Here is a 27,593-nt window from a genome sequence, read left to right as displayed (position 1 = left end):
CCAGGCTCTGGGGTGACACCATTTGAATACTTACTGTGTGCCAGGCCCTGTGCTAGGCGCTGGGACCTGGGGGTGGGACAGAGCCCCTCTCTCACAGCAGATCACTCGCTAGCAGGGGAAGCCGAAAAGGAAGTTAAGGAATTACTCCAAATAAGTTATTAGGGCTGTGATAATGGATTCACAGGGAATGGAGGGAGGGGTTTCTGATCCAGGCATAAAGGATGAAGTTGAACAAATAGATTATTTCCAGTTTTTCATTTACCTACAGGCTTATCAGTCCTTGAAAATGGCACCCATTCAAGCGCTCAGACCAGAAAATGCATCCTTCTCACCCCTGTTTCCCTCTCACTCCAGATTCAAGTCCTCTTGCCGAGGTTACTGATGACATTCATGCGGCCAAATCCAATGGGCACACCAGTGATTTAACATGTTTGATGCTCCCTCCTTCTTGAAAGGCTCTCCTCTGGTGACTTCCAGGCCTTCTCACATACCTTCTCAATCCCTTCTGCTGCTTTCTCTCCCTCTGCCAAACCTCTAAATGCTGGAGCAGCCCCAGGCTCTGTCCGAGGCACTGTCCTTTCTCTGTATTCTCTCGCTAGGTGATCTCACCCAGTCAGTGTTTTTGAATAGCACCTACAGTATTTGATGACACCCCAACACCCCATCTCAGGCCTGACCTCTTTCCTGAGCTCTAAAAGCCTTCTTGACATCCCGCTTGTATGTTTAATGACTTCTCCAATGTAAAATATCCAAAGCAGAACCCTTACTTTTCTTCTACTGGCAGCGTCTCCCCCATTCATTTCTGGGTATATACCCAAAAGAATTGAAAGCAGGACTCAGATATTTGTACACCCACATTCATAGCAGCATTATTCACAACAGCCAGAAGGTAGAAGCAACCCAACTGTCCACTGATGAATGAATGAATAAACAAAATGTGGTATATACACAATGGAATATTATTCAGCCTTAAAAATGAAGGAAACTCTGACACATGCTACTATGAGGATAAAGCTTGAAGACATTATGCTAAGTGAAATAAGCTGGTCACAAAAGGAAAAAAGCTGTACGATTCTATTTATATGAAGTACCTAGGGTAGTCAAGTTCATAAAGACAAAAAGTCGAACAGTGGTTACCAGGGGCTGGGGGAAAGGGAGAATGAGGAATTAGTGTCAATGGATATAGTTTCAGTTTTGAAAGATGAAAAGAATCCTGGAGATGGGTTGCACAACAGTGTGAATGTATTTAATGCCATTGGACTGTCCACTTAAAAATGGTTAAAATGGTAAACTCCATGCTATGTATATTTTACCACAATAAAAAAATCTGATCATGGCACAGCTCTCCCACCTCTCTCTCCCAGCTAAAGCCCACTGTGACTCCTCACTGTCAGAAAGATAATGTCTAAAATCCTTACCACAGCCCACAAGGCCAGGCATGGTCTGATCCCAGATATCTATCTCAGCAGAGGAATTTTCTCTCCTCTCCTCACTCTGGCCGCACAAATCTCTCCAGCACGTGCCTTGGAGACTTTATGCACTTCATGTTCTTTCAGCCCACATTCTCTTCCCCAGCCCCTCACTCTTCAGGTCTCAGTGTCAACTCTACCGCCCCTGTCACGCAAGGAGCTCTGTGATGGCAGGGACCGTGCAGCTGCCTGGGGTACAGATGGTTCTGTGGAACCCGCCCGCAGCAGGCCAGAGCTGGAAGTTTCCTGTGGGGCAACCAGACCTCAGCTGCTGTCTTCCTCCCCACCCAGAGTCCTCCCTCAACCCAGGAGTAGGTGTGGAGTGCAAAGTATCTGTGCCTGAGGCTCTGTCTTGGGCCGCTCAGGCCATTGGAGGTGTGTGTGTGTGTGTGTGTGTGTGTGTGTGTGTGTGTGTGTGTGTGTGTGTGTGTGTGTGTGTGTGTGTGTGTAGGGGGTTGTCCCAGACTCCCACGGCCACTCTGCTTATTCTCTGAACTGGTTCAATCTGGGATTTGAACAAAGGATCCCGTGGAGCGGGTGTGTTCCCTTCCTCGCCAGGCAGGGACGGCCAGGGAGGTGGCCCCATTTGACTTTTCAGGACAGGGCACTGTGCCCAACCCTCATTCCGTGGCCTTCTTTCCTGGCTTTAGAAAGATTTCTGAGCACAATATTCCGGGCAGCTCCTCTCAGACCATGACATTGAATTATGGTTTCAAGCACAGAGGTATTTTCCTCTGCATGAGAAATCCCTCTCCTCTCCCTTCTTTGCTGACATTCATGTGTCTGGGGTGTCCATGGCTGGTGCTGACCCCACTCCTGGCTCCCCAGCAGCACGTAAACAAGTTACGGTCTAGGCTGTGCAAGCAGAGTTCAGGCCTGCCGGGGCTTCTCAGGAGACCACCCTGGCACCCATGTCCTGCTCGCCTGGGGCTGCCGGGGCTCCTCCTCAATGGACACTGGGGCGGGTGGGACACAAGGGGTGGTTAAGAGTGTAGGGTTTGTGTGCCAGCCTCTTCCTATTCTGAGACCTGGCAAACTACCTTACCTCTTTAACCTTCCACTTCCACAGCAGTAAAATAGAGATTCTATGAGTACTTACCCATTTCACAGGAGGACTGATGTAAGAGAGAGAAAAGATAACGCATTTAGGAGCACAGCCCAACACAGCGGCCCCGGCGCCATCTCTGAGCTGGCCTCTGCGTGGGAAACGCACGCCCCAGCCTGGAAGGCCCTGGGGCCCCAGTGCTGAGGGTCTCTGCGGTCCTCTTAGCCGAGGCCTGGGAGCCCAAGAGTGACAGCAGGGTGCGAAGGGAACCCAGCAGAGCCCCTTTCCCTTCTCCTTCGCCTTCCTTTACCTGGCTGGCGCTCCGCAGGCAGTGCTCAGAGAGGCCTGGGCAACCTCCTGGCTTGGGCCACTCTCTGGCCTTCTGATGCAACATAGGGCAGCACACACCTCCCTCCAGCGATCACCCCTCCCTGGAAACATCCAGGGGCCGACCCCTTGGCCCTGGGCGTCCATCCTCAGATGGCAGCACCTAACGCTTAGCCTGAGTCTCCAGGAAAAACAGAGGTGGGGATGTTTAGGACCCCAAAAGGGAACTCAATCCTCTTTGGCTGGGAGGGGGAGGCAGGGCCATGACTGTGCGTGGTTCTCAGTCACAAGGAGGACTCTCCAGCTGAAAGAATGGATGGAGACTCCCGTATTGGGGAGGCTGGGGCAGGGACAGGGCTGGGGTCACAGGGACAGATGGAGGGGCTTTGGCATTTTTAAGGAAATGTGTGGTGATTTTTGTTTTCAGTGAAAGGATCTTTAGAAGTTATACTGATCACCCCTTTGGGTTCTGACGGCATCCTGTAGCGTCCAGGCGTGTGCAATTTTGGGTGCTCGAAGACCAGCACCCCCAGCAGGAGCAGGGCATCACAGGCAGCCCGAGCCTGTACGAGCCCCTGGGGGCGGGTGAGCCGGGCAGAGTGGCGGGAAAGTGGCGGCAGCGTGCGGAAGGCTAAACCTCACCTCTTGGGATGTCTCCCGAGCCCCCCGCAGCCTGACCTCCACCCCTCCAGGTCAGCTCCTTCAACTCCTCTTACCTCCTCCCACGTCCAGGAGCTCCTGGGTGTCCCTTCCTCCGCCCCCCACTTGCTCAGATTCCTTCCTGTCTGTCACAGAACCACAGTGCCGTCCTTCAGAGTCCACGTGGCTGGGCAGGCGGCACTGCCGTTAGCTGACGAATGAGTCTCTTCCCCATGAGAACAGGGCCATGTGTGCTCCCCAAGGCCTAACACTCACATCTGAGGAATGGATGGATGAACGATTGTATTGGATGCCGTGTTAACGGCTGTCTTTCCCCAGACTGGAAGCCACACCAGGGAGGGGCCGTGTCTGGTGCGCCACTGCTCTATTCCCGGCAGCACCATCTTTGGATAGTTGGTCCCCTAAGTGAAATGAGTTCTCAGGCAGCCTTGGCAGTGATGTGGGGGAAGGCGGGGCGTCCCAGTCTCCAGGAAAGTGGGCTGCCTGTGGGAAAGACACTAAAAAAAGGCTCTCAGCTGCACTGATCCTGAGCAGCTCCAGACAGCGTGATAAGAAAAAGGATACTTAATGCTGTGCCGAGTGCTTTACAAGAATCATGTCCCTTCATCCTCGCGATGGACCTATGAAGCTGATGCTATGGTCATCCCTACAGACCATCCCTCAGGGCTTGTCGCCTAGCTGCTCCTGGTGGAATTTCCGTGGAAGGCACATCACAGCCCCAAGAAACAGAAACCCAACCCTGTAAATACCCAAGCCAGCACACAGTTCGCATCCAAAGCGGCACACATTTCTTTGGTTTTATTATTACAGACACACCATGTCTCTACCACAACCGGGGAATCCTGAGCTCTGCGTGCCCTACCTACCCTCTCTTTTCTACCTGGACAGGTCACACAGAAGGGTCCAAGCCACATGCAGGTGCAAGAAATGTTTGACAGAGCAGTTCAACTCATAGCTTATAAGGATGCCATTTCTATTTCTCCAAATGTGAAAGAGCTTTACGAAAACAGTGCCACGACACCCCCATGATGCTGGATTGCTTGATTCATGTTTTGTGAGCTTCAGAAACTTTGGCTCCCTTTTCCAGAGTAAGTAGCATAGGCAGGAAGTTCCACATTTGGGACAGGTCCTTCCTGGAAGTGAATGTCAGGCAGTGACATCCAGGTCTCTGCATGCAATGGGCTAACAGTCACGTTTAGGGGGAAAAAATTAAAAGTCTCTCTCTCTCCCTCCTCCCCCCACCCTCCCAAGGCGCAGATCTCATTACGGTGTACATTATGGCCCAGGTACATTGAAGTGTGATATTTGGTTTCAAAAACATTCAGTCTCTTTGGCAAACTGAGAGAAATTGGTGGGGAGCTGCTGAAACGCATTCCTCCTGCGGTCCTTCGCACTAATGCTTCATCCTCTCTAATAACCGCTGATAGACAGGGGCTGAAAGAGAGATATTTGAAAGGTGAAAAAGGTGCAGGCTTCCCATGTCTGTCTAGGATACTGTCAGAATCACGAGCACGAGGGCCAAGCAGCCTTCTTCTACCATCCTCTCCTGCACAGAGCAGATGCTTTTTGGTTTGTGAAACTTCATATCTCACTCAATGATGTTCTGAACTGGGATTTTCTACGTCTACCAGCTTGGGACCACGACCTCATCATGCGTTCCTGCCAAGCCCCTGTGCAATATTCCCAGATTCTCAAACCTAAAAACTCATATCAACCCTAAAAAGGTTGGCACTCTTATTATCTCCATCTTAGGGAGAAGGAAACTAGGTGTTCTGTGTCTGACCCCAAAGGCCATGTTTTATTGCACCATGACGTTCTTATCTATAGACAGCAGATGGCAGGTTTGGGCCTGCTTGGGGGTAAGACCCAAACAAGTCTACAAGGACTTCAAACCCAGACCAGACTTACCTAGTTTCACAGAGCTCTGGGTAGCCTGAAAGAAAACACAAGGTGTTAAGTTTTCTAGTGGATGTAATACCTACACCTGCTCATGGCAGTGGCTTTGCCCATTGCCATCCTTACTCAGAAAAAAATGGTGGGGATGAGGATGAGGAAGGGGAATGTGGAACTGCTGGGCCCCGGGGAGCCACTCAGTCAGTCGTGACAGCCCCAAGTGATGATGTGCTAGCCCCAACCAAGGAGACTCTGAGGCGGACATTCCTGGGATGCCCCAAAGTCAGGCTTCCCCCCAGACTATCACCTGGAGCTTGCGGAGCTGGGACCGCACAGGGGGTGGCTCAGGAATAGGAACTCTGGGCCAAGAACCCTCCTCAAGGGGCGCGAAGGAGAGCCCTATGTCCAAAAGTAAAGGGACGTATTCCAGCTCCATACCTCTGGGTTAAAGACTACCTCCTGCAGGCTTTTCTGTGGAAATGCAAACCTTCTGTAACATGACCCGTATTCCCAAGGGGCTCCACCTGACCTGAAGGGAGCCTGAGTGGGACCCCTGGGCCCTGGGCAAGCTGGGGAACAGGAGGAGAAGCACAGAAAGTCCGAGAGGTTCTGAGAGGGAGGTGGGGCTGAGGCAAGGAAGGGAGGTTCCCCACACACAGAGGGCCCTGGATCCAGCACCCACACCTCTGCCCAGCAGGGCCCCAGCACTGGCCACGGCAGGCTGCGTCACGGAAAACAGAAGAGTGACTCGGAGCCCAGGCTCAGGGCAGGCCAGTCTGCTGTAAGGAAAATTCAAGATGGGCCGCCCTTCTCGGTCAGCTGGATTCCAGAGCTGTGTCCGTTCTTACGGCCTCCCCACGCACTGAGGCTCAGAGGCCTCGCTTGGAAGGCCTCGGCTGTCGCCCACAAAGGAAGCAGGGCCTGCCTGGGTTCTTTTATCCAAACTCCACACAGGCCGGGGCTAAGGATGCCCCCATGGGAGTGGAGAGAAATTACGGGAGAGCCCTGGGAGGACAGCCAAGGAAGACAGGAGAGTCCCCTCCATGAGCCCAAGCACAGGACCCAAGGCTGTTCAGGGCAGGGGCCAGCGTAGGCAGGCGTCTTACCCTGGAGAACGCGGACGCCTGTTTGAAGATTTCAAGCGCAGAGTCTGCGAGTTCGTCCCCCCGTTCCTGAGGTCTGTTGGCTGCAGATAAAAGGAAAGGCAGCTTCAATGAGAGAGAAATGATTAGCGTGTCCTTCATAATCACCAGGACTGAGGGGGCACTGTTGGGTTTTCTGGCTCACATTCTCAGATGAAGTTTTCCGTTATCACTTTCCATAACTCGTGGTGGAATTCGGCCCGTGGGGAGAGAGCTCAAAGAAAGGTGAATGCACAGGTTGAGGAGAGAGGCTAGGCTCCAGCTTCGCTGGAGGTAAAGCGAGCTCACCCAGGGCGGGATGCTGCAGGAGGGGTGCTTTGACCTATGTTCCCAGCGTTCACATGTAACAAACAACTGGGCTCTGTTCGAACAGGGCTAGGATAGCCAGGCAATGCAGCAAAGAGAAATCTGTCCTTGAGTGGCTGGGTGTAGCGCATTTGAACCAAGAGTTCCTAAGTTACTTTTCAACCAGACCCAGCAATGCCGTCCAGAGATGCTCAGTCCACACGTCCCACATCATTCTCATCTTTGCTTACAGCAGGGTTTCTATCGAGCACCAACGGCTGTGTGTCGAGAAGGGCCAGCAGCAGGATGAGCGGGGGCGTGGTCCTTTAGGGCCTTACCCGGAGGCTGCAGGACACTGGAGATGACGTGGACCACGCCATTGGTGGCCATGATGTCAACTTCAGTAACAGGTTCCTTATTGACATTCACCACGTTGTTTTTCTGGGAGAAAAAGAGACAACAATTGTTGAACACCAAGCACGTTTACCTTATCTATTCTTAAACCTAGCAAATGTTTACTGAGCACTTCTGGATGCCAGATCCTGTGCTAAGTGCTGGGGATATTCTGGTGACTGGAACAAGACCCCTGTCAGCTACAGACCTTCGGTCTGGTAGACTCAATTTAATCCTTGCGTGGACCCAGCATGTTGCAATTTACAAAGTGCTCTTTTGTGTGATTCCCTTATCCTCACAGCAGTGCGTGGTGAGGAGGTTGATGTCATGGCCTCCTTTAAGCTGAGCAGGTGGGACAGCTGGGAACAGAAGCCAGGTGTCCGGCTCTGGGTGAAGGGCTCTTTCCACTTTTCCTCCATGCCTGGCTTCAGAGTTTCTCACAGGGTAAATCTGTCTCAGGCTTTCCTGAACGACCCAAGGGGTAAGGGGGAACTGGAGCCTGAGACCGACAGGACCCTGACACCCCAAACTAGGAGCTGGGAGATTCTCAGGTGACCTGCAGAAGTCAAAAAAGTCATGCCATCCCTGCCTGCCTTCCTGTGCTCCCGGGAGAAGCTGAAGAGCACAGGGATGGCTGGAGGCCAGGAGAGAGGCGCAGGGAGCAGAGCTGAGCCAGCCACGTGCTGCAAGGGTGGTCCCTCCACGGGGTGTCAGTGGCCTTGGCTGGTACAGCCAGGGAGCCCACAGGCAGCTTCGCAGAGCTGGGCTGCCTATCTGTTCCCTCTCTTCAAGGTAGGGACCCTCGGAGGCAGCTCCAAAGTGGAATGTGCAGAGTAAGGGAAGGTTCACAGAACAAGCGTCAGAAGAAAAAGCCTCCTGGGCTGGGCTGGTTCGTCGTACAGCTGAGTGAACCCCTGGACTTGGGGGGGATAGAGTGGGAAGGGGATTGGGAATTGATCTTTCAAGACTTGTAAGTAACTATCATTTCCTTAAGGAAACAGAGATTTAACAGCTTCTCCCAGATGCTAATCAGATGCTTTATTCCCCTGCAGATCTGGAAGTTCTTATTCCGGTCTAACCACAATCTCCCTTGATTTCCCTGAAGACTCTTTTTCTTTTCCTTTCCTTTTTTCTTTTCTTTCCTTTTTTCTTCTCTTTTCTTTCAAAATGCACTCAGAGATTCAAGATGCTTCTTAAACACGGAGTGTGTGTCTAATGCCATCCTAGGGACGAGATGTGCCCTAAACCCCATTGGTAGGGCACAGCCAGCCTTTTAATTGTTAAACATACTCACCGAGCTGACTTCCAACTTGTCGCCTTGGAGAGACTTCAGCCGCACCAGGGCCCCGATGCCTCCGCTAACCAGGATTTCATCGCCAACGTGGTATTTCAGGATGTTGGCAAGCTCCTTGGCGTTGCCTGCAGGTTTGTGGGAAAAGAAAGCAGAGTTAATCCTAAGGCTCGTAACTGGTGTGGTCAGGGAGGGCCCAAAGGAGAAGATGTAAGCAGTCACCCCCGAGATGGAGAACCCCCTGCCCAGGTAATAAGCACTTATTGAGCACCTACTGTGTGCTCAGCCCTCCGACCCACCATGTGCATAATGGTCAGGGGGACAAGGCATATGACCATGGCCATGACTCTACCTGTGCACTGGATGGGCTGCTGGGTTAAGTACACGCTTCCGTGATGCTGAGAAGGGAGTTAATCTATACTCCTCTGTGAGTATGACTCATGTTTCCATGACTAAATATTTGCTTGGAAAGCCAGGGGCCTTTCCAGCACTGGCATCTGAGACATTTCATCATCAGCATGGCTCCCAATAGTTATAACACAGTAGTGAAATATTTACACATTCTGCCCTCAAATGCATACTTTGAGACAGCTGTTTCCTAAGGGAGAACTTAAAAGAGCCGACAGCTGCGGTCTGGAGGAGCTATGGAGCCGATGAGGTCAGGGCCGAAGGGGGGATCCCTCCACAGCGTCCCTCCTCGTCACGTCTCAGCATTCCTTCCAGCCCACGTCAGCTCCTCCACCCACTGGGGAAAGCAGCCAATTGCTCATCAAGGTGCACAGGCAGTCCCCAAATTAAGTGTGGGAGGCAATCTTAAGGCTGCCAGCTGCCCTCTCCTCTGCATCGAGGCTGCCCCTGGTACTCATGTTACCAGCCAAATGGCTGGGTATCCCTAGGGCTTATGGACGGCTATTTCCAGCAACTTGAAACTGAGAACAGAGGAAGCTTTAAAGTATTTTGGGGAGTTCACTTGGTTATGGACGAATCCACATGAGTGCCACGGGATGGAGCCACCAGGTACAAAGGGATTTCCAAACATCCACAACTTGGAGCTGGCAAGAGTTTCCCTTCCACCAAAATACGGCCTGGAGGTGCTGAGCCAAGCCAGCCCCCAGGATGGGAGGGGTCTCCTTCTTCTGAGATCTCTAACATCTGGATCAACCTCTAACACGGGGGATGGGGACGGGCTCCATGCCCCAGGCGTGCTGGGGTCTAATCCTGCCCGCAGGCCTGAGGGAGGGCGTGTTGGGGGAGCTTTGCCCAAGCCCTCCCTCAGCTCCCGCACAGCTGAAAATGAAAGGCAAGCCAAGCAGGCTTGGGACACCTGGGGAATATTCCGTTCCTCCTGAACAGAGAGAGAATGGAAAGTTTATGTCCAGAATAAATGTCTCCCCTCTCCTCAGGAACATATGTCAGCACCACAGACACAGGCATTCATTTAGCAATAAAGAAAATTAAACAGGACACAAATACAGTTCACAGCTGCCCGAGCTTTTTGTTCTGTACTCCAGAGCGGGAAGGGAGGTGTAGACGATTTGGGTCCCGAGGCTTAGCCAAGATCCTTCCTCCTCCTCCTCCTCCTCAGACTCACCTTTCTGCACTGGGTGGATGTATCGTTCACAGGCATGCATCAGAGTAAACACCGCAGGCCCATCCTACCTCCGCACCGTCATCGCCATTATCCCATTATCGATGGCGGACGTGTGCCCAGCATTGTGGGCAATGCTCATTTAATCCTTATTAACACTCTGAGCAAGGTGCTCTTATCACCCCCATTTTACTAATGGGAAAACCGAGGCCCAGACAGGTTAAGCAACCTGCAAGAGGTCACTCAGCTGGTAAATGCCAGAGCCAGGGTTTGGTCTGCTTTCAGGTAATCTGGGAGCCCAAGCTCTTCACCACTAGATTGTCTCTCAAACATACTCAACCTAATTGCTCAGGGCCTTGATGAGCTTCTCAGTAAAGCTTTCATCCCGAGGTACATGTGACGCAGGTAAATGGCTTCATGAGCAGGTTCTCACAGGTCCTCAGGGGAAGGCATGCCTTGTTGACTGGGCTGGTTGTCATCTACCCTCAATTCCTTTCTACTTTCTCTGCCTTGTTCACTGCCCGGGGAAGCTGACCACCGTGAAGTACATCATCCGGGCTCCCTCACCCTCCTGCGATCAGCTGCCGGGAGGCCACTGAAGGAGGCCAAGGCACCTAGTGGCCTCCTTGCCATGGTTCTGACAGCAGCTGCATGTGGCTCTAGCCACTGTGCTATGCCCCTCCTCCTAGGGTCTCCCTGGACCGGCCCTCCCCCCACCATCCCCTGCCCCCAGCACCCCCAGGCCTGGAGTGGTAAACACTGGGTACCATCACCCTTTGCTGGTTCCTTAACCCTGCCCACACCTCTGCAAATAGTCTTGTCATTAAATTCCTTTCAGTCAAATCCTTCATAATGTGCCAACTGTTTCCTGCTGAAACCCTGACCGATACAGTTACTTTAGAGAAGTTGAAAAATGTACTTAGGTTGGTCTTTACCCAAGAGTTTGTTCAGTTCTCCTGGTGGCAAGGCTTGGAAGGCTTCATTGGTAGGGGCGAAGACCGTGTAGACCCCTTCCCGGTTGAGGGCCTCGGTCAGCCCCGCAGACTGGATGGCGGCTACCAGCATGCTGTGGATACATACACGGAAAAGGTCACCTCCCTCTGTGTGTGTGAGGGGGGGGTTGTCATTTGCCCAAATACCGCACCACTGTGGATAGGTGGAGCCCAGAGCACTGGCATTCATACCCCTTGCTGGTTTTCGTACAGACAGGGAACGATTCCGGTCTGCATCTTCTCTCCATAAATGCTAAGCTCAGTTAAAAGCCAGAAGTCAGTGGCCAGAGGTGGAAGGAGGAAGGGAGAGGTCAGTGCCATGGCTGACCCAGAGACTGACTGAGCCCCAGGGCCCGAGGGATGTGATTCCAGGGGGTGGGAGGTGGGGGCAGAGGGTGGGTGGTCTCCTAGGCTCTTGTGCAGACGGCTGAATTCAGTGACAGGAAATGCTCGATGTCACAGCACCCAGTGGTGAGTGAGCAAATCAGAAATGGAGAGAGCAAGGCAAGAAAACAAAGTGACATCAGTAGCCTGAGAAGGAAGGAAACTTCAGGGGCAATAAGCAGACACTACACAGAGTGAGACTCATCACGCGTGCAAAGCCAGGCGTTCTCAGCTTCCCTGGGACTTTAAAAGGAGAGCAGGATGTTTCCCTTGCCCTTCAGGAATACAAGTGCAGCCCCCTCCCTGTTCCCAAGGGTGTGAGGATTACACTCCCAGAAGCCACCCTTCTTCTCAACCTAAGTTTTCAAGGTGCCCCTCGTCCTTTCCGAATCCCCGGCTTGGGAGATCACACGGGCGCACGGCCAGTGTTCACTGGAGCCCCGAGGAAGTGGGGAGCTCGACAGACAGCTGAGGCCACCATCCTGCCCCAGCATGGCCACTTGCAGAAGCACCACCCCGGGATGAGGCCGGTTACCTGAAGCGACTGTCCCCCTTCAGCACGTCCATGACGGTGCCCACTGGGGGGGTCAGCACCCGGTCCATGGTGAACAGGGTCCCGTATCTGCCCCTCTTGTCGTGGGCGGCGATGCAGCTGTTCTCAATGCACAGGCTCTGCACAAAAGAGGGGCAGAGAGAGGCCACGTTACCCCCCAACCCAAAGCAGGGGTCTCCTGATTTGTTCAGGGCATGTGCTGATGGCTTCACCCGCAGAGATCAGTGAATATATACGGGGCTGCAGCATTAAGACTAGGATTAAAGGATGTGTTTCCTCCAGGAAAAAATAAATAAAAATGGCGTTCCTTAAGGAAAGAAGAGCTCTAGAGGCCCCATTATATGTACAGAGAGGGCCCATAATGAGATTATCACGTGATACGAGAGGGCCATTGACAATGATCAAATAAAGAGATCGAGTCTCTTCATTTATTTATTTAACAAATGACAACCGTCTTTAGCCAAATGGTGCTGGCTGGTCCCGAGCAAGGGCTATGTTGTGTTGTACTTCCTATTTGATATCCCAGGGTAACTGTTGGGTTTGAAGAGAGAGAAGAAACAGGAGAAGAGGGAAGAGAAGCTTCTGGACCGAGGAGGGCTGCGTGTCAGTTCAGGCAAGGCTTCTCTTCACGGAAGCTAAGAAGGATCCAAAACCTGCATCCCTCCTCCCTTCGTTCATCACTCTGGGTTCAGGGTGGATGGCTGCTTACCCAGCCAGGCCAGACAGGTGTTCAGTTTATTCCCAAAGGCCTCCAGAAAAGGAGGTTTGACTCTTTTGGCAAGACCCCCATTTCGATCCTTTGATATCAGATATTCTTTCTAAAACTCCTTCCTTCCTTATTAGAAACCAGTTCTCAGGCAAGCTCCTGCTTATTGAACACTTTTTTTTTTTTTTAACACTAATATAGCTTGCATTTCTTGGAGCTGAGACAAAGAAAGAGCATGATTTAGGACCCAGAACTTACATTACGGTAAACAAAAACTCTCAGTTTTTTGCCGCCCAGAGTTTCTAGGATCTGTCCGTGGTACAGATACTTGGAGGCCAGCTGATCTTTAATCATGTGGTTCAGAAGCAAATTCTTCGTCCGGGCATCAATTGGAGGGGTTCCATCTGCAAGAGAAGGCATGGTCAGGTCCAGACAATGCAGCAGAAAGCCCGTCCCTCCTTCCATTTGGAAATAGAAATTGAGAAATCAAGCAAGGCTGCCAATATTCCTTAACATCTGGCATCTTCTGAGAATTAAAAAAAAAAAAATGTCTAGATAATCAAGGGTGTTTGGAATTTTGCCCTAAGAGGGAGGGGACACAACTTGGCCCTTCTCTGCCTTCCCCATGGCCATGGCTCAGCTGTATCCTCACTCTGACCTCCTGACTATCACATTGGCAATTGACCCTGCAAATAAGACAAGGGAGTGCTTTGCTCTCCCAACAGATGCACACTCTTGAATTCTGAGGACAAGACTGCCATGTGCATCCTCTGCTCTACCAAACGAAATAGCAGAGCCTCTTCACTTTCTCGTGAAGTCACATCTGCTTTTGGCTGAGCTGGGTGGAAGCACGAATGGTCCATGGGGAGCTGTAAATTGGGGAGGGTGCTGTGGAGGTGACAGCGGTGGGGCAGCTGCCCCCAGAGACAAACGCACAGGGATGCCTTCCCCATGATACCTTTGAAGACAGAATTCATGGGGGCCAGGAGAGTCAATCGCTCAGTTCCAGAGAGATGAGTGCCGAGGCCAGCTTGTCTGAAAAGGTCAACAGCTGTGGAAACATCGGACTCTGCAGCCAACTCAAATAGCGTCTTGGCTATAAGAAAGGAGAAAGTGGGTTCAAAAGTTAAAAGTACTGTTTTCATGTATCATTCGTCCATCCCAGAGCATGACATACATCAGCAGGAATGTCATCTCCTGAGTCAACAACCCCTCTAAACACTGCTGGGGCACAGCGGGTTTGTGTCATCAGGGGAATGGTCACCCAGAAAACCACACCGGTTGGGGAAGTGAGGTGAGGCTCAGTTGGGCAGAGGGCCTCTGTCCCAGCCCTTGGTCAGGGTCCTGCCCAATGCTGGGGAGGAAGAAAGCATTTGTCTGTGTCATGGTTTCTGAAGAGTTGATAATGCCAGTGACCACACCCACAGGAAGTTTTCTTCTGGGTTTGTTTTTTCCTGTGAAATTCCATCACTCATTAGCAGTAGAACTCCCTGGCAATCCAGGATGGGGCAAGGATGCTGAATGGGACCCAAGCCGAAGTCCATTCAGTCATTTTTCCCTGGGTCAGTGACCCTGGGATCCTTGGGCATGATGGAGAAAGCAAATGCTCTGAAGTCAGCAAATGGCCCTCTGTGCCCAACCAGCGCAGGCAGATCTTCTGAAAGGCTTCCGTGATTGAGTCGCTCCCTCCCCAGACACCTCCAATGGCTCTCCCCTGCCCACAGGGTAATGCCCGGACTCTCAAGCCTGCAGCTCAAGACTCTTCATAATCTGGCTGCAACCTGCCAGGTGCCCAGGCTGTCTCTCCTGGGAGGCTGTGAGCTGGGTGCAGACAGGGAAGCGGCTCCCAAGATCCCCGAGTTCCCCCAGCCGCGCCACCATGGACGGCACAGGGGACAGCAGACCTGGCAGGCCCAAGGCCCCCGAGGCCTGGATCACCTGAGTCTGGAATGAGCAGCTCGTCGATGAAGTGGATCACACCGTTGGTGGCCAGGACGTCTTTGTTGGAGATGATGGGCTTCCCGTTGATGGTGAGCGTGTCCCCGCTGCAGCCCACCTCCAGCGTGGTACCCTCCAGGGTCTCCAAGGACAGCCCCGCCACGATGGCTTCGGCACACATGGCCGACTTCAGGATGTGGTTGTTTAGCAGGTCTGGGGGCCAAACAGGACACAGGTCAAGTCAGTGCCAGCCGGGCTGACCTGAGGCGCCAGTTCGCCGCCTGCCCCGGCTAGGAGGATTCCATTCTCTCCGAGGCTAACGATCAGACGAGCCCGGGGTACCACGTGGCCTGGATCCTCCTCCTCCTCTCCTCCTAGCCTCTAAAACTAGTTGGGCTCTGTGCAGTCTACCTGAGTTTGAATCCCAGCTCGGCCACTTAGCAGCTGTGGGACCCCGGGCGAGTCACTGAGCCTCTTTGAGTCTCAACTTCCTCACCGGTCAAGTGGAGATAAGCACAGCATTCATCTCCTAGGGCTGATGTAAGGATGACATGAAACTCTGAAGGTAAGCACCCAGCACAGCGGCTGACGACAGAGTAAATGCCCAACAAATGCTAGTGATTAGCTTCTTAGTACCTGAACTTCAGGGTGAATTCTCTTATTTGTATCTGAACTTCCCAGATAGGGGAAAAACTCAAATGAGTTTACCTTGGGATTTTTTTTATCTACTGACCTTTATGAAAATGTAAAGTGTGGTAGGAAAAGACGAAAACTGTAGCAAATGAAAGCTCTGAATTATTTCTACATTTTATTTGTTTTTGTTCACTTTACCCCAAGGGTCTCCTTAGTTGCCAGGGCCTGTTAGAGGCTGGGGACGGTGAGCAGTTAAGACACGGTCTCTGCAGCCCCATTCACCCCGCCCGTAAATCATAAACACGATCGTTCAATTACTTGCCCAAGTGCTGCTTTAGGGACAGGGCAGGGGCTGGGGGTGCTGAGGCTGCAGGAGCAGTGGAGGGGACGTGCCCCAGCCCCAGCCAGGCAGAGCCGTTCCATGACTGTCGCTCACCAAGGTCCCCGGGGCCCTTTGTCTTGCGTGCTCACCACAGAGGCGAGTTCCAATGTGTCCTGAGTGTGGGAACCAAAACCGCACTGTCACAGACAGGAGGAAGCTCTGAGGCCCCGCAGAAGTGCTGAGGGCCTTGAAGGCCAGTGCTGACCCGCTTCAGCCGGTGGGGAAGACAGAGGACGGCAAGACCGCTGTGGGAATGAGGCCTTGGGGATTTAGTTTCTCAGGGAAGGAAGCTGAAGGCCGGGGGTGGGGAGGTGGGCGACCTGCCCGGGCCGCTCGGAGGGTGAGCCAGGCCAGGGCTGGAAGCCAGTCTGCGAACGGGCACTTCTCGTCCATCTGCCGACCCGCTAGCAACCAGGAGACTGTCAGGTGGACCGTGGCCGCTCGCCCTCCAGCCTGCAGTAGCAGCCCCGCACAGAGGGCCCTCACTTTGAGCAAACAGCTTAAAGTGGGAAAAGGCAGATGTGCAAAAGGGATAAACTTGGGGTGCTTTTTTCACTTTATAATAAGGTGTTCTGATAGCTACAAAGATAAAAATGTGCTCCGTACAAAACATGTTTTAGGGGGAAAATAGCTCTAAATAAAAAGCTAAAATGCTGCGATGCACCCAAGTCTCATCTCCTCGGAAGCTTTCAGGATCCTCAGGCTGCGGATGCCCATCCCTGCCCTCATCCTTGTGACCTTGGGAGTATCTCTGAGTGCTACGCTCAGCACATCAGATCCCCAGTGACCTGTTTTTAAGCCTGTTACACCAACTAGGTTTAAACTTCCTTGACTGTACCATGTTCACTTTTGCGGCCTGGGTTCCTGGCACCACACTATCTGGACATAATAGATCCCCATCTGTGCTTTCAGAAATGTGCCCTTTCCCATCCCTGCATAGCTGCAAGGAGAACGTTTTACATTTATGGGGTGTCTGAAATGCATTAGGCATTTCAAAGGTGGGTTTAAATAGATTCAAAAGAAATGAAGTCATCACTGGATTATATTTGGGAGGAGTAAGTGTGATTGGAGGGTTGGAGTGCACAGGGGACCTGGGGCCGACTCCCCTTTGAAGGGGACCCAGGGACCCGCAGGCAGCATCTCAGTGGTCCTGGAGTTGGGGGGCTGGGGTGGCAGAGCCTGGCCTCCCCTCCTAATCTCCCTCACATGCCCTCACGTGGTCCTTCCCTCTCCTCCAGCAATAATTAATACTCCTCCTAACTTATCAGCTCACTGAGAAGGTGAGGAAGGACTCAGCAATGAAGAGTCAAGAGTTGACTGTTCCGGGTTTTTAACTGTAATTTTGGATTATCCCTGAGGCCCCTGGCCAGACACAGGAAAAGTTCAAGGGTCAACATGATGATTTCATTTCGAGGATGCCAGCACCTGCCACCCCCTCCCCACACCTCCAAGCTACTGCCCACTCCCGCAGCCTCACTCTAGCTTTGATCATTTGGGCCTTTAACTCTTCCAGACTCTGGCTACAGCTTGCTTTGGACCTCCAGCTCCACCTCCCTCCTCAGCCCAGCTGTGTCCCTAGAAAAAGGCTGCTGGATTCCTCACCCGCCCCTCTGACCAGGGTTCTGCTGTGGCCTCTGCAGAGACACAGCCAGCTGGGAGCAATGGGACAGGATGGCAGGCAGCGTGTCTGTCTTGGACGAGAGCAGGCCTTGGGCTTAGTCTGGCCACTCCAATGAGGCGGCAGCAGAAGTCCAGGGGTGCTCACCTCTCAGGGCCTCTGGGTCCCCCAGGATCCGGTTCAAGGTCTCAGCGGGGATTTTCTCGAAGGCCTCATTGGTTGGGGCCAAGAGCGTGTACTGGCCGTCCCCTTCGAGCAGGGTGTTGAGCCCCGATGCAGCCACGGCAGCCTGTGGGGAGGGGAGAAGACGGAGCGTTCCCTGAAGGCTCTGGGCACACATGGTCTCGCCAGTGCCCCTCTGGAGGGCTCCAGACTTCTGTAGAAGCCCTGGATGAAAAGATAGGCTGAACCAAGGCTCACTTCTTCCCACGGCCTCCAGGAGCCTTGCCAGCCTGAGCGCCGCCCACTCTGACCACCTCTTAGCTGCTGCCCTGCCTTCCTCCTTTCCACCCCTGGGCTGTTGTCCTGCTGTTCCCTCTGCCCTTCCCCCCTTCTTTGCTTCTCTGACTCCTATTCCTTCCTTGGGCCTTGACGAAAATGTCATTTCTCTAGGTAGTCAACTTGGCGTTGCCCCCCGTGCCCCGGCCCCCAGATGAAAATGAGTCTATTAGACACACTTGCACAGCTTGCTGTCCTTCTCACGTTGTGCAATTCAATCGTTACTGGTGATAACTATTTGTGTGGGCTCCGTGAGCGTAAGGATGACATGACCCCTTCTCTACAGAGCAGGAAAATGACCTTCTAAAAGCACCCTGCTGCTCCCAGGAGGAGACACACTCCTTGCCGGGTCTGCAAGGCCCCGCAGGATCTGGCCTCACCAGCCTGGCCACGCCCACCTCACCTGTTGGCTGCCTAGTGCTCTTCACTCAGCCCTGCAGGCCTCCTTCTTGCTCATCCTGCTTCTGAGCCTTACTCTCGATCTCCCTTCTGCCAGCTTAGCTCTTGTCCCTGTGTCTTGTAGAACTGGCCATTCCCGATATTCAGGCCTCAGCTGAAAGGTCACCTCTTCCAGACAGACCCTTCCCGGCCCAGCCAGTCCCCACGGGCTCCTCTGCTCACCACTTACTGCCCGACTTCACAGCACTTAGCGTGGTCTGTGACTGCCTTGTCTGTTTCTTGTCTGTGTCCCCCGGAAGAATACCAGTGCCAGCAGGGACAGAACTTTGTCTTGTTCTCCTCTATTCCTCGGGCACATAGAGCACACCTGGGAAGTAGCAGGTGCTTAACGAGTATGTGTTAGCAGCAGGACAGATGGGCGTTAGAAAGAGCCAAAGGGAAGAAGAAAGGAAGGAATATGTGCCAACCCTGAACAGTAAGAGGGGGTTACTCGGTGGGGATCAGCTGCCATTAATCAAAAGATGTGCCACCAACTTTGTGGGAACATCGTCCCCCTGCAGACCCCTGACCTTTGAGCGACCCAGAAGGAAAGCATGGGAAGAGCTTAGAGGGCAGGTTCCCTAGGGCCCTCCAGAGCCACTTCCTGAGGCCACCTGAGCGCCAGCCCAGCCCGGGGATGTTTGTCTCTCTGTGTTGGCGATCTCCAGGGGAACAACCATCCCACGCCCACTTGGTATCCTTTGTGGTCAGGAAGTTCTCCTTGAATCAGGGCAAAAACCCTGACAGGGCAGCCTGTGCTAACTTCCTCTGAGCAGCCGGTGCCAAGAGGAAGGCCCATTTGCCACCCCAGTAGTAAAATAAATGCCTGCAGGGCAGGGGGGCAGGAACAGCGTTCTGGGGCCCCAGAGCAGGCAGAAGCCAGGCCAGAAGTCAAATCCCAGACTCTGTGTCTGTGTCTATACTTGTGTCCTCTCTGACAGTCAGGGCTCCAAGGAAACAGGGGTATGGCTACATCAGGGGTTCCATGGTGGGGACGTGTGGTCCAGAAGATCATGCAGGCTGAAAGGCCATTTATCTAGTCCCACATGAGAGAACCAGCAACTGGGAGGAAGGGCCCTCCCACCTTTGGAACCCACAGTGCATGCCCAGGCAGCCGTCCTGCTGCAGCCACCACCTCTGAGCTTCCCAGGGGAGTCAAGGAAAGGAGAGTACATAGGAGAAGACCAGCAGGGGGAAGTTCCCAGCAGAGAATTATGATGTCTCCTTGGGGTCAAGCTGACAGCCTGATTAGTGGATTCGCCATGTTCATGGGCATTCCAAGGAACTTGCTCCATGTCACCTAAGCGCCCACGAACATGGAGACATCCTCCACCCCTCCCGCAGAAGAAGGCCCTCTTGGGAGGTGGTGTGTCCCCAGCTGGGCCTCCCCCGGGGCAGTCCCTCACCCGAAGGGTCTCAAAGGTGTCCTCGATCTCGATGATCTGCTGGATGTTGTTGGAGATGGTGGAGATGACCTTATCAATGAGGTGCACCACACCGTTGGTCGCATGGTGGTCGGCTTTCAGCAGCCGGGCACAGTTGACAGTCACAATCTGCCCGGAGAAGGAGCGAGCATGAGCAGCTAACACCTCGGAGGCACAGCCTCGAAGGCCCCGGCGGGGGAAACACAGCACAGCACGTGGCCTCCACGAGCGGGGGAGAAGCAGGTGCGGGGGGCAGAGGACTAGGCACAGCTGACCTCACGTGCGGGACACCACCCCAGGGGCCAGCCCCACACGTGGACCGGGCGTGGGCTCAGGGTGGGCACGGGGCGGAGCTGTGGAGGCGGGATTCCCTACCCCATTGGGATAGTGGTGGATTTGGATGTTGGAATTCTGGTACATGGAGGTGAGGGCCATGCCATGTTTCAGCTCGTCCGTCAGGACCCGTCTGTCCACCATGTGGTAGCGGAGGGCGTTGAGCAGCTCGATGTTAACGTTGCTCACCAGCGAGTCCAGCACTTCCTAGGAGGGGGGGTCAGTGCGGCAGTGAGGGGGCTGCAGGCCCCACGTTCGACAGAGGGGTCCCTGCCACCCTGGGAAAGGTGCCCTGGGGACCCCCATTCTGCCGAGGACCCCAACCCGTGAGCACCAAGGTCTGTCTGGCCACTTAAATGGATGGGGCATGGGAAGCCAGCTGGGGAGGCGTATTTTAGCTCAAGTGCCATGGCTTTATCTGAGGGCTTAAGGAAGACATTTCCTGAGACGGTGGGAAATCACTACAGAGTCTCAGTGAGAGCGTCCCCAGTATGGGTCCCTGGGCAGAAGGAGGTCATCTCACAGCTGGCAAGGAAGCCCAGGCCTCGTTGCTGGGGGCGAAGATGGTGAAGCTGCCGGGCCCTTCCATCTCGGGCCTCAGCTTCTCCGTGCGGTCCGTGTACAGCTGAGTGGTGGTAGCACCAACGACTCCCAGGGTCTCGTACAAGTTGGAGAGCGGCAGGGCTGCAGGGACAGAGGACAGAGAGGGGATGGCCTGTGGGATGCCCCCCCAACCAGACCACACCCTTGTCTGAGATGGGATGGCATACCCGCTGGAGAAGGCCAGAGACAGCCTGCTGTCGGGGAGCCCAAAAGGCTGGTCACGTGCTTCTTAGAAGAACTCCACAGGCCAAGTGCCTCCCTACTTGAACTCAACTGATTGGTCATTCTTAATCATTTTTAACTAAAGCAGAGCAAAGCTTTTGTTCATAGACATTTAGATAACACAGGTGGGAACATACACCAGAAACAGATATCCCAGTTACAAGCTAGCCTTACGGATTTATCTAGCTGTTTTTGAAACTGGTTCCCTAATGGCCTCCACCAGAATGAAACAGATCTTGGAAGTACTTTAAGTATTTATAAGTAATAAAATGTTATTTCCTGCAAGTAGCCGGAAGCTCAGGAGGCCCTTCTCCTCACACAGAGAGCTTCGTGTTCCTTTTAAAGGGCCTGAAACTAAGGCCCAGAGGCTGGGTCCCACCTTCCGGGTCATCTCCTTCCCCATCCCACGTTTCCCACCTGTCCTGCCACTTAAGTCAGGAAGGCCGTGGCTCCAGCCCATGCCGACCACACCCCCTTCGTGACCATGGCACCAACCAAATCACCCCCCCTTCCTTTCAAGTCTCAGTCTCACATTCTCAACTAATGAAATAGCGAAGATTTCAAAGTTAAAACAAAAAAAAATCCTCCTCTGTACAGTCCCCAGGGGTGTGTGGGACTAAAGGAAAGGATCTAGTAAATTCACAGGTACCACGTTGTCTGTGGACCCGCATGGCCATCGTGGGACCCTTGGCTGATTCTGGGGAAGCCGGCCTGGCCTGCCGCTCCCGTCCCTACGAGCTCCATTGGGCCGGCTTCCGACAGAGTGAGGGGGGGTTGGCCTGGTGTTCCCAGCCCAGCCGGAGACCAGGCCCACGCCATCCACTCTCCAGCAGGGCTGATGAGAAATGCTGGATGTGTTTAGAATCACTCCCAGCCAGAGACAGCAAGGCCAGGAGCCTGTGCCTGGTGCAGAGGGCACAGGCAGGTCAGGATCAGAGGCTGTTCCCGCAGCGTGTTAAGCAGTCAGCTTGTACAGGAAGGAGCAGCGCAGGAAACCTGCTGTTTCCAGCTTCCACCCTCTGGCCCTGTCATGGAGCCTCATCCCTCGGACCCCCATTCAGACTCTGCTGCCCTTCACGTGGGTGCTCCTCTCTCCCTCCTTCCCTTCCATCCGTGCCAACAGGCAAGGCTTACTCACCTGCTGGACAGCCCTTCTCTCCCGGGACCTTCTCATAGCCGGGACAGCACTCGTAGCTGATGACTCTGTAACGAGACACACACGTGTATTAGGCAGGACTTCCCTCCCCCTCCCGTGTCATCAGCCCTCGCTCCGGGAAGGGACACGATGGGGCATATAGCCTGCTCTCGGAGGAGACCACATGCTCAGTCATCTTTGTGCCTTTCATTGGCAAGAAGCTTGTCACGCCTCTTCAGCTTTGTACAAGGTGCCCAGCAGTTGCCATCACCTATAGCAATGCAACCGGGATACAGTCAGAGGATGGCGGCAGCATATCCGCGGTGGCATTAGAAAACATCCTCACCAAAAATTTATCTCCAACATAATTCATGGGGAACCCAGTGGGCAGCATTCCCGAGAGGCAGCAGGGAGGAGGAGAAGGAGCCCTGGACCTTTCTGGCTCTGAGTCTGCCACTAACTAAACCAGACCACGCTAGCCAGTCCCGTCTCCTCTCTGGGCCTCAGTTTCCTCATCTGTAAGATGTATGCATGTATTGTGCAATGGTCATTGGATTAAACAGCTCATGGTCTTCTGGTTCTCTGACTTAATAACCAGGAAGGGTAGTGTATTGTATATATGATCAAGTTTTTCTCAATCTTCACGATCACACTTTAAAATAAAAACAGAGCTCTCTTATCAAGACGCTTGTTCTTCTGTTTCTTTAAATTAAAAACAAATTTTTCATCAATGAAAACATTATATAGTTTCAAAATCTACAAAGGATTCTATAGTAAAATGCTCCCCATCCACCCTCATCCCTCAACCATCTCGTTGTCCTTCCAGGAGGCGACTGATATTGCCAGTTTGAGAGATTCTTTGTATTTGGATGAACAAGACTGGCAGTTTATGGTTTTAAACTTTGAAGTCATATGGCAGGAAAACTTAAAGCCTCCTCTTCTAACTCAGACTGGTCCACTGTGGAATACTCACCACCTTCTGGAGGTCTGAAACGCAAAGCTTCAGCTAACCCAGCATCTTGGTGAAACCCAGAAGACTGAGAATTTCCAAGAACATCACAAGGAAGGAAGTGTTCTAAGAAAGACTTGCTTCATATCAAATCCCCCTGTCCAGTCGAATGCCACCCCTGCACCAGCGGCGTGAGCACAGCCCCTCCTCGGAAGCCCTGGAACCAGAAGCCAACAGCCCTGTCCTGCCCCTTCCTTTCTTTCACATGGATGTGCCCTTCAGGACAGGAGAGAACTCAGCCTTGAATTGCAGCGGGTTTACCACAGAGCCGCTCACCGAGGCCACTCACAGGATGTTTAATGACATCACCAGGAGAGAAGCAGGCAGATCAGACAGAAGTCTGGGCTTTGGAAGGGGGGAGGGTGCTCTCAGTGAGCCCAGGACATTCTGCTCTTACTAATTCCACTGGAGTTGTCTCAGGGAAGCCCGGGTGAGTCATGCGAAGATGAAGCCTGGTTCATCTGTTTTCCAGGCTTCATCTTCCGTTAACTAATCTTTCAGAGACAGATTAGTTAGGATGCTCAGGCTGCTAGGGAGCTATGGGTGTCACTGTGCCAGAAATGAGCCCCCAGGACATTTCTGAGGAGTGACACCATGGACATTCTTCTCTGCCCTGCTCTCTCCATCCTCCTGACTTCCTCTTCCCCCTTTTCTCCCAGCCTTCCTCCCATCCCTTTCCTGTCTAACCTTTCAGCCCTATTTAAAAGGGTTAAACAGGCTGGTGGTCTCAGGACTGATCTTGACTAACCCATGGTTTTCTCTTTGGAAACTAGTCATCTTCTGCAGCAAACGTGAGATCTGACTGACCCACAACCTTTCAAAGGCAACATGATGTAACTCAACAGTATTAGAATCAGGAGACTAGGCTTGTCATCCATCAGTAACTAGCAGGGTGGCCTTGAAAGTCCATTTCTCTCTCTGGGTCTCAGCTTCCTGATCTTTTGTAAAATAAGGTGAAGTTAAACTAGATGATCTCTAAGGTTACTTCCAATTTCACACTCACAATTCCAGCCAATGGGATTATTTCTAGGGGGTAGAGAAGCAGTTTTTCAAAGTAGGATAGTGTCTGCCAGCTTCTCGTAGCTAAACCTAGGGAGGGCCGCAAGCCTTGAGCCCATAGGACCGGGAACACGCATGAGTGGAATCTCAGGCTTCCTCTGATAAATGCCAGGGCTCTGTGGCTGGGGTTGAGGAAGTGGGATTCGGTGAAGTCCCCCAAAGCTTAGCTTCTTTCTAAAAGTGCCTGGGTGACCTTCCCTGGAGTTGGAGCAGCACAGCTGGAGGAGGTGTCTTCTCCTCAAAGCCTTCATCATCTCTGGGGTCCCCCAGGCACATGGTGCTGACACGCCATGCCTTGGAGCCCCCAGCCAAAGACTTTTCTGGCCAAAGACCCTTCTCCCAGGGTGTCAGCGTCTGAGTTCCATCCTACAAAGCCACAAGAGAGCTCAATAGCTCAGGGGGCCTCACCAGGATTTCCTTGAGGACAACAGAAAGTCAGCCCCCCAAGTGTGAACTTACTGGTTCCTGTGGCCACGTGTGTGTGGAGGTGGGGAGAGATGGGGAGAATGACAGGAGAAATGGAGGCTGCCGGGCAGGGGAGCAGGGACAGACGTAAGCAGGGACGTCTCCGCGTGGAGAAGGAAATGCAGGATGGAATCAGAAAGCTGAAAGGGCTCTGGGGGCAAAGGGGTTTCTTAGGATCACAGCTGGGGAGGGGCAGATCTAGGACTCTCCCCACATTTCATCAAGTCCAGACCCTTTTCCATTGCTCTTGACAGTGCACATATTTGGGGGAAAGTGGACTGATTTGGAAAGTCTAACATCAAAAGGACGCAGGTGGTCTCTCCGATGTGATCAGAGCTAACCCCTGTCAGTACTCACTGCCCCTTCTCTCCAGGTGGGCTTTCTGTACCTGTGTCCCACAGAGGCTGGACGTGGGGGACACACCACCCCCTGCAGGGGCTCAGCCCCCTAGCTAAAGGCTTTTTCCTGGTTAGCTGAGTGTGGCTCCCTGCCAGGAAGCCTTCTCCTAATCCTCTCGCCCTGCTGGCCTCTCCCTCCTCTTCCCTCGTGCTACCCATATTCTGGCATCCCCGGCACTCTCTAGGTGCATGGGGTGACCCACGCCTCTCACCCTCAGCCTGGTAGCCTTATGGGTTGAAACGTTTCCACAGCTGGCTGTTACCCTGCTCAACTGTCCCAACAATACCAGGTCTTTTCAGAACCAGTCTGCCTGGCCCTGGAGAAGCAGAGGGCAGCTGTAAATTGCAGACCAAGAAGACAGCCCATTGAGGTGATCCTGACCAAACCCTTCAGGACTCACACGCCCTTTTCTCAGCCCCGTGTGCCACCTTCCTTGGGCTCTGGCCCTGGGGAGAACACACATGCTGTGGGGAGACGGGCCCCTGGGGCAATCACAGAGTCGTGGTTCTGATGGAGAGGTTCATCTCTCCAGGATGAACGCAGGAAAGGATGGAAACCACAGGGAGCCCCGATCCGTGCCTCCCTGGTTCCCTGGCTTCCCTGCACAGAGAGAACCAATCTGCTGGTCTCCAAATCGAATCTTATCAGCAAAAGCTGCTCTGATTAAAGGCTCCTGGTTTCTCCTTGGCCTGACACAGTCCAATAAGCAAAAACCTCAGAAAAAGTATATCCTCTAGGGTAATGAGACACTAATTTTCTTATTCCAACTTCCCAGGTCAGAAGAGCAATTTGAGGAAGAAAGTCAGAGAAGGTGCCTGACTTAGAAGGGCGTTTGAAAGAGGCAGGGGTGGGGTGCAAAAGGTAGTGTCAATCCAAGGCCTAAAGAATTGAAATAGAGTCTCAAAGCTCTCCTCCATTCCCCTCCAAAGTTTTACTCATGACTGGATAAAGAGAGAAGCATTGGTTTTTCTCTCCCCAAAATAATTTTTCAAGGAGGTAATATAATAAGTTAAAACAATCACTCTCTCCCAAGCACTCTTCATGATTTTGGCCGCTGTGACAGCTGTAAACACCTAGGGATTAACCTGACTCTGAAGTAGTGCGGTAAGGAATGGAGCCTGAGAGCCAGCTTCCTGTGACCGAAGGTAAACCATCCAGCGTGTCATGATTTCCAAGGGAATCACTGAACAAACACAGACTGATGTTGTCTAGACATGCGCCTGCCTGGATGGGTTCATTTTCTGCACTCAGCTGAGCTCTCTTAAGCTTCCCAGGAGAAAATGAAAATCTTGAGTCCCCTGGTAAAAAAGGGCTTGTTTTAACCTACTGTCTACCACTAAAGACTCCACCACTATCCCATTCACCAGGGTCCAGCTTGGCGAGTGATGAGACGGAACCTTGGGAAAATACACTTACATTTTTTGGTGACGTCTGTTTGCACATGGTTTGTGAGGATATTTGGGTGGGAGGGGGGGCTCCTGGATGCTGGCTGTGTCTCCTCAGTTCCCATGCTCTCCATCTGACTAGGGAGGGAGCCCCCTTGCAACAGGGGTTCTCAATGACCACCAGGCTGCGGGTAAGCAAAGGTTGGTGGCTCTGGGCCAAAGGGCCTCTGTTGACCCCGAGGAGGCCTTCTCCCTGGGACCTAGAGTCACAGGTTTTAGGGCTGAAGAGAAAGATCTGGGGCAGTTGACCCAGGCGCTCCAGGGCTGCTCACTTGGGCTCCCCCCCATGTCACCAAAACTAGCTGCTGGGCTTGGTTCTCCCCCGGGGGCAGCATGTAGAATAACTGGACCTCTCCCACTCACCAGCGGATGACTTTGAGCAGGTTGCTTAGGCTTTCTGAGCCTCAGTCTTCCCCTCTGTAAATGGGTTAATGATCACACTGATCTTAAGGGATGATTGTGAGAACTGAACAAGCTAACCTATGAAAAGCACTTACCAGCTACTTGATATTTACTAAGCACTCAGTTGTGGAGCTTCTTCCTAAAAAATTCCAGGTATAAACTTTAAATTGAAGTTAGGTTAATAACTTCATTGAAAGCCATGTCCTGCAGGAGACCACTGATCAAATCACATGTAATAAATAAATTCCCCATAACACAGCTATAAAAGTTAATAGATAGGGCCCATTGTGGTTAGAACAGATCATCACAAATTTAGTGACTTAAAACCACAAAATTTATTATCTTACAATTCTGGATGTTAGAGTCAGAAGTTGGCCTTACGAGGCTAAAACCAAAGGCTGTATTCCTTCCAGAGGTTCTAGGGGAGAACCTACTCCTTGTCTTCTCCAGCTTCTAGAGGCTGCCTGCATTTCTTGGCTTGTGGTCACATCACTCCAATTTCAGTTTTCATTGTCATATCTCCTTCTCTGACTCTGACCCTCCTGCTTTCCTCTTACAAGGACCCTTATGATTATATTAGACTCATCAGATAATTCAGGATAATCGTTCCCCCCCCACCCCTGCCAAGATCCTTAACTTAATCATATCCGCAAAGTCTCTTTCCCTTTGTAAGGTAACATATTCACAGGTTCAGGGGTGAGGATGTAGACAGTTTTAGGGGGTCATTATTCTGCCTACCATAGGGTCTTACCCCAAATGGTACATGGGTTCATGTAAATACTCAACAGAACAAGATTCCCTGTCAGCTAAGCTGCCTCCTAGGAGTCTACAGAATGGAATAGAACCTTCAGGAAGCACTGCA

General features: G+C 52.7%; 1 protein-coding gene across 1 annotated transcript in view; it reads right to left on the bottom strand.

The window, feature by feature from the left end:
• Positions 1-4,272: 4,272 nt before the first annotated feature.
• The window catches only part of TGFBI (transforming growth factor beta induced), a 32,185-nt gene continuing 8,864 nt past the window's right edge, over positions 4,273-27,593 (bottom strand). Inside the window, exons 3-17 of the mRNA XM_061188212.1 lie at positions 21,956-22,020; positions 20,516-20,676; positions 20,035-20,199; positions 19,642-19,788; positions 17,447-17,588; positions 14,667-14,879; positions 13,687-13,824; positions 12,987-13,132; positions 12,005-12,141; positions 11,029-11,159; positions 8,509-8,633; positions 7,160-7,262; positions 6,501-6,580; positions 5,410-5,434; positions 4,273-4,935 (exon numbers count right to left, since the gene is read on the bottom strand). Coding sequence (XP_061044195.1) covers positions 4,895-4,935; positions 5,410-5,434; positions 6,501-6,580; positions 7,160-7,262; positions 8,509-8,633; positions 11,029-11,159; positions 12,005-12,141; positions 12,987-13,132; positions 13,687-13,824; positions 14,667-14,879; positions 17,447-17,588; positions 19,642-19,788; positions 20,035-20,199; positions 20,516-20,676; positions 21,956-22,020 — 1,819 coding nt within the window. The 3' untranslated portion in view covers positions 4,273-4,894. The remainder of the gene's footprint in view (positions 4,936-5,409; positions 5,435-6,500; positions 6,581-7,159; positions 7,263-8,508; positions 8,634-11,028; positions 11,160-12,004; positions 12,142-12,986; positions 13,133-13,686; positions 13,825-14,666; positions 14,880-17,446; positions 17,589-19,641; positions 19,789-20,034; positions 20,200-20,515; positions 20,677-21,955; positions 22,021-27,593) is intronic.

This window comes from Eubalaena glacialis, chromosome 4, assembly GCF_028564815.1.
Source record: "Eubalaena glacialis isolate mEubGla1 chromosome 4, mEubGla1.1.hap2.+ XY, whole genome shotgun sequence".
Classification (NCBI taxonomy): domain Eukaryota; kingdom Metazoa; phylum Chordata; class Mammalia; order Artiodactyla; family Balaenidae; genus Eubalaena; species Eubalaena glacialis.
This window is presented reverse-complemented; position numbering and strand designations above follow the sequence as displayed.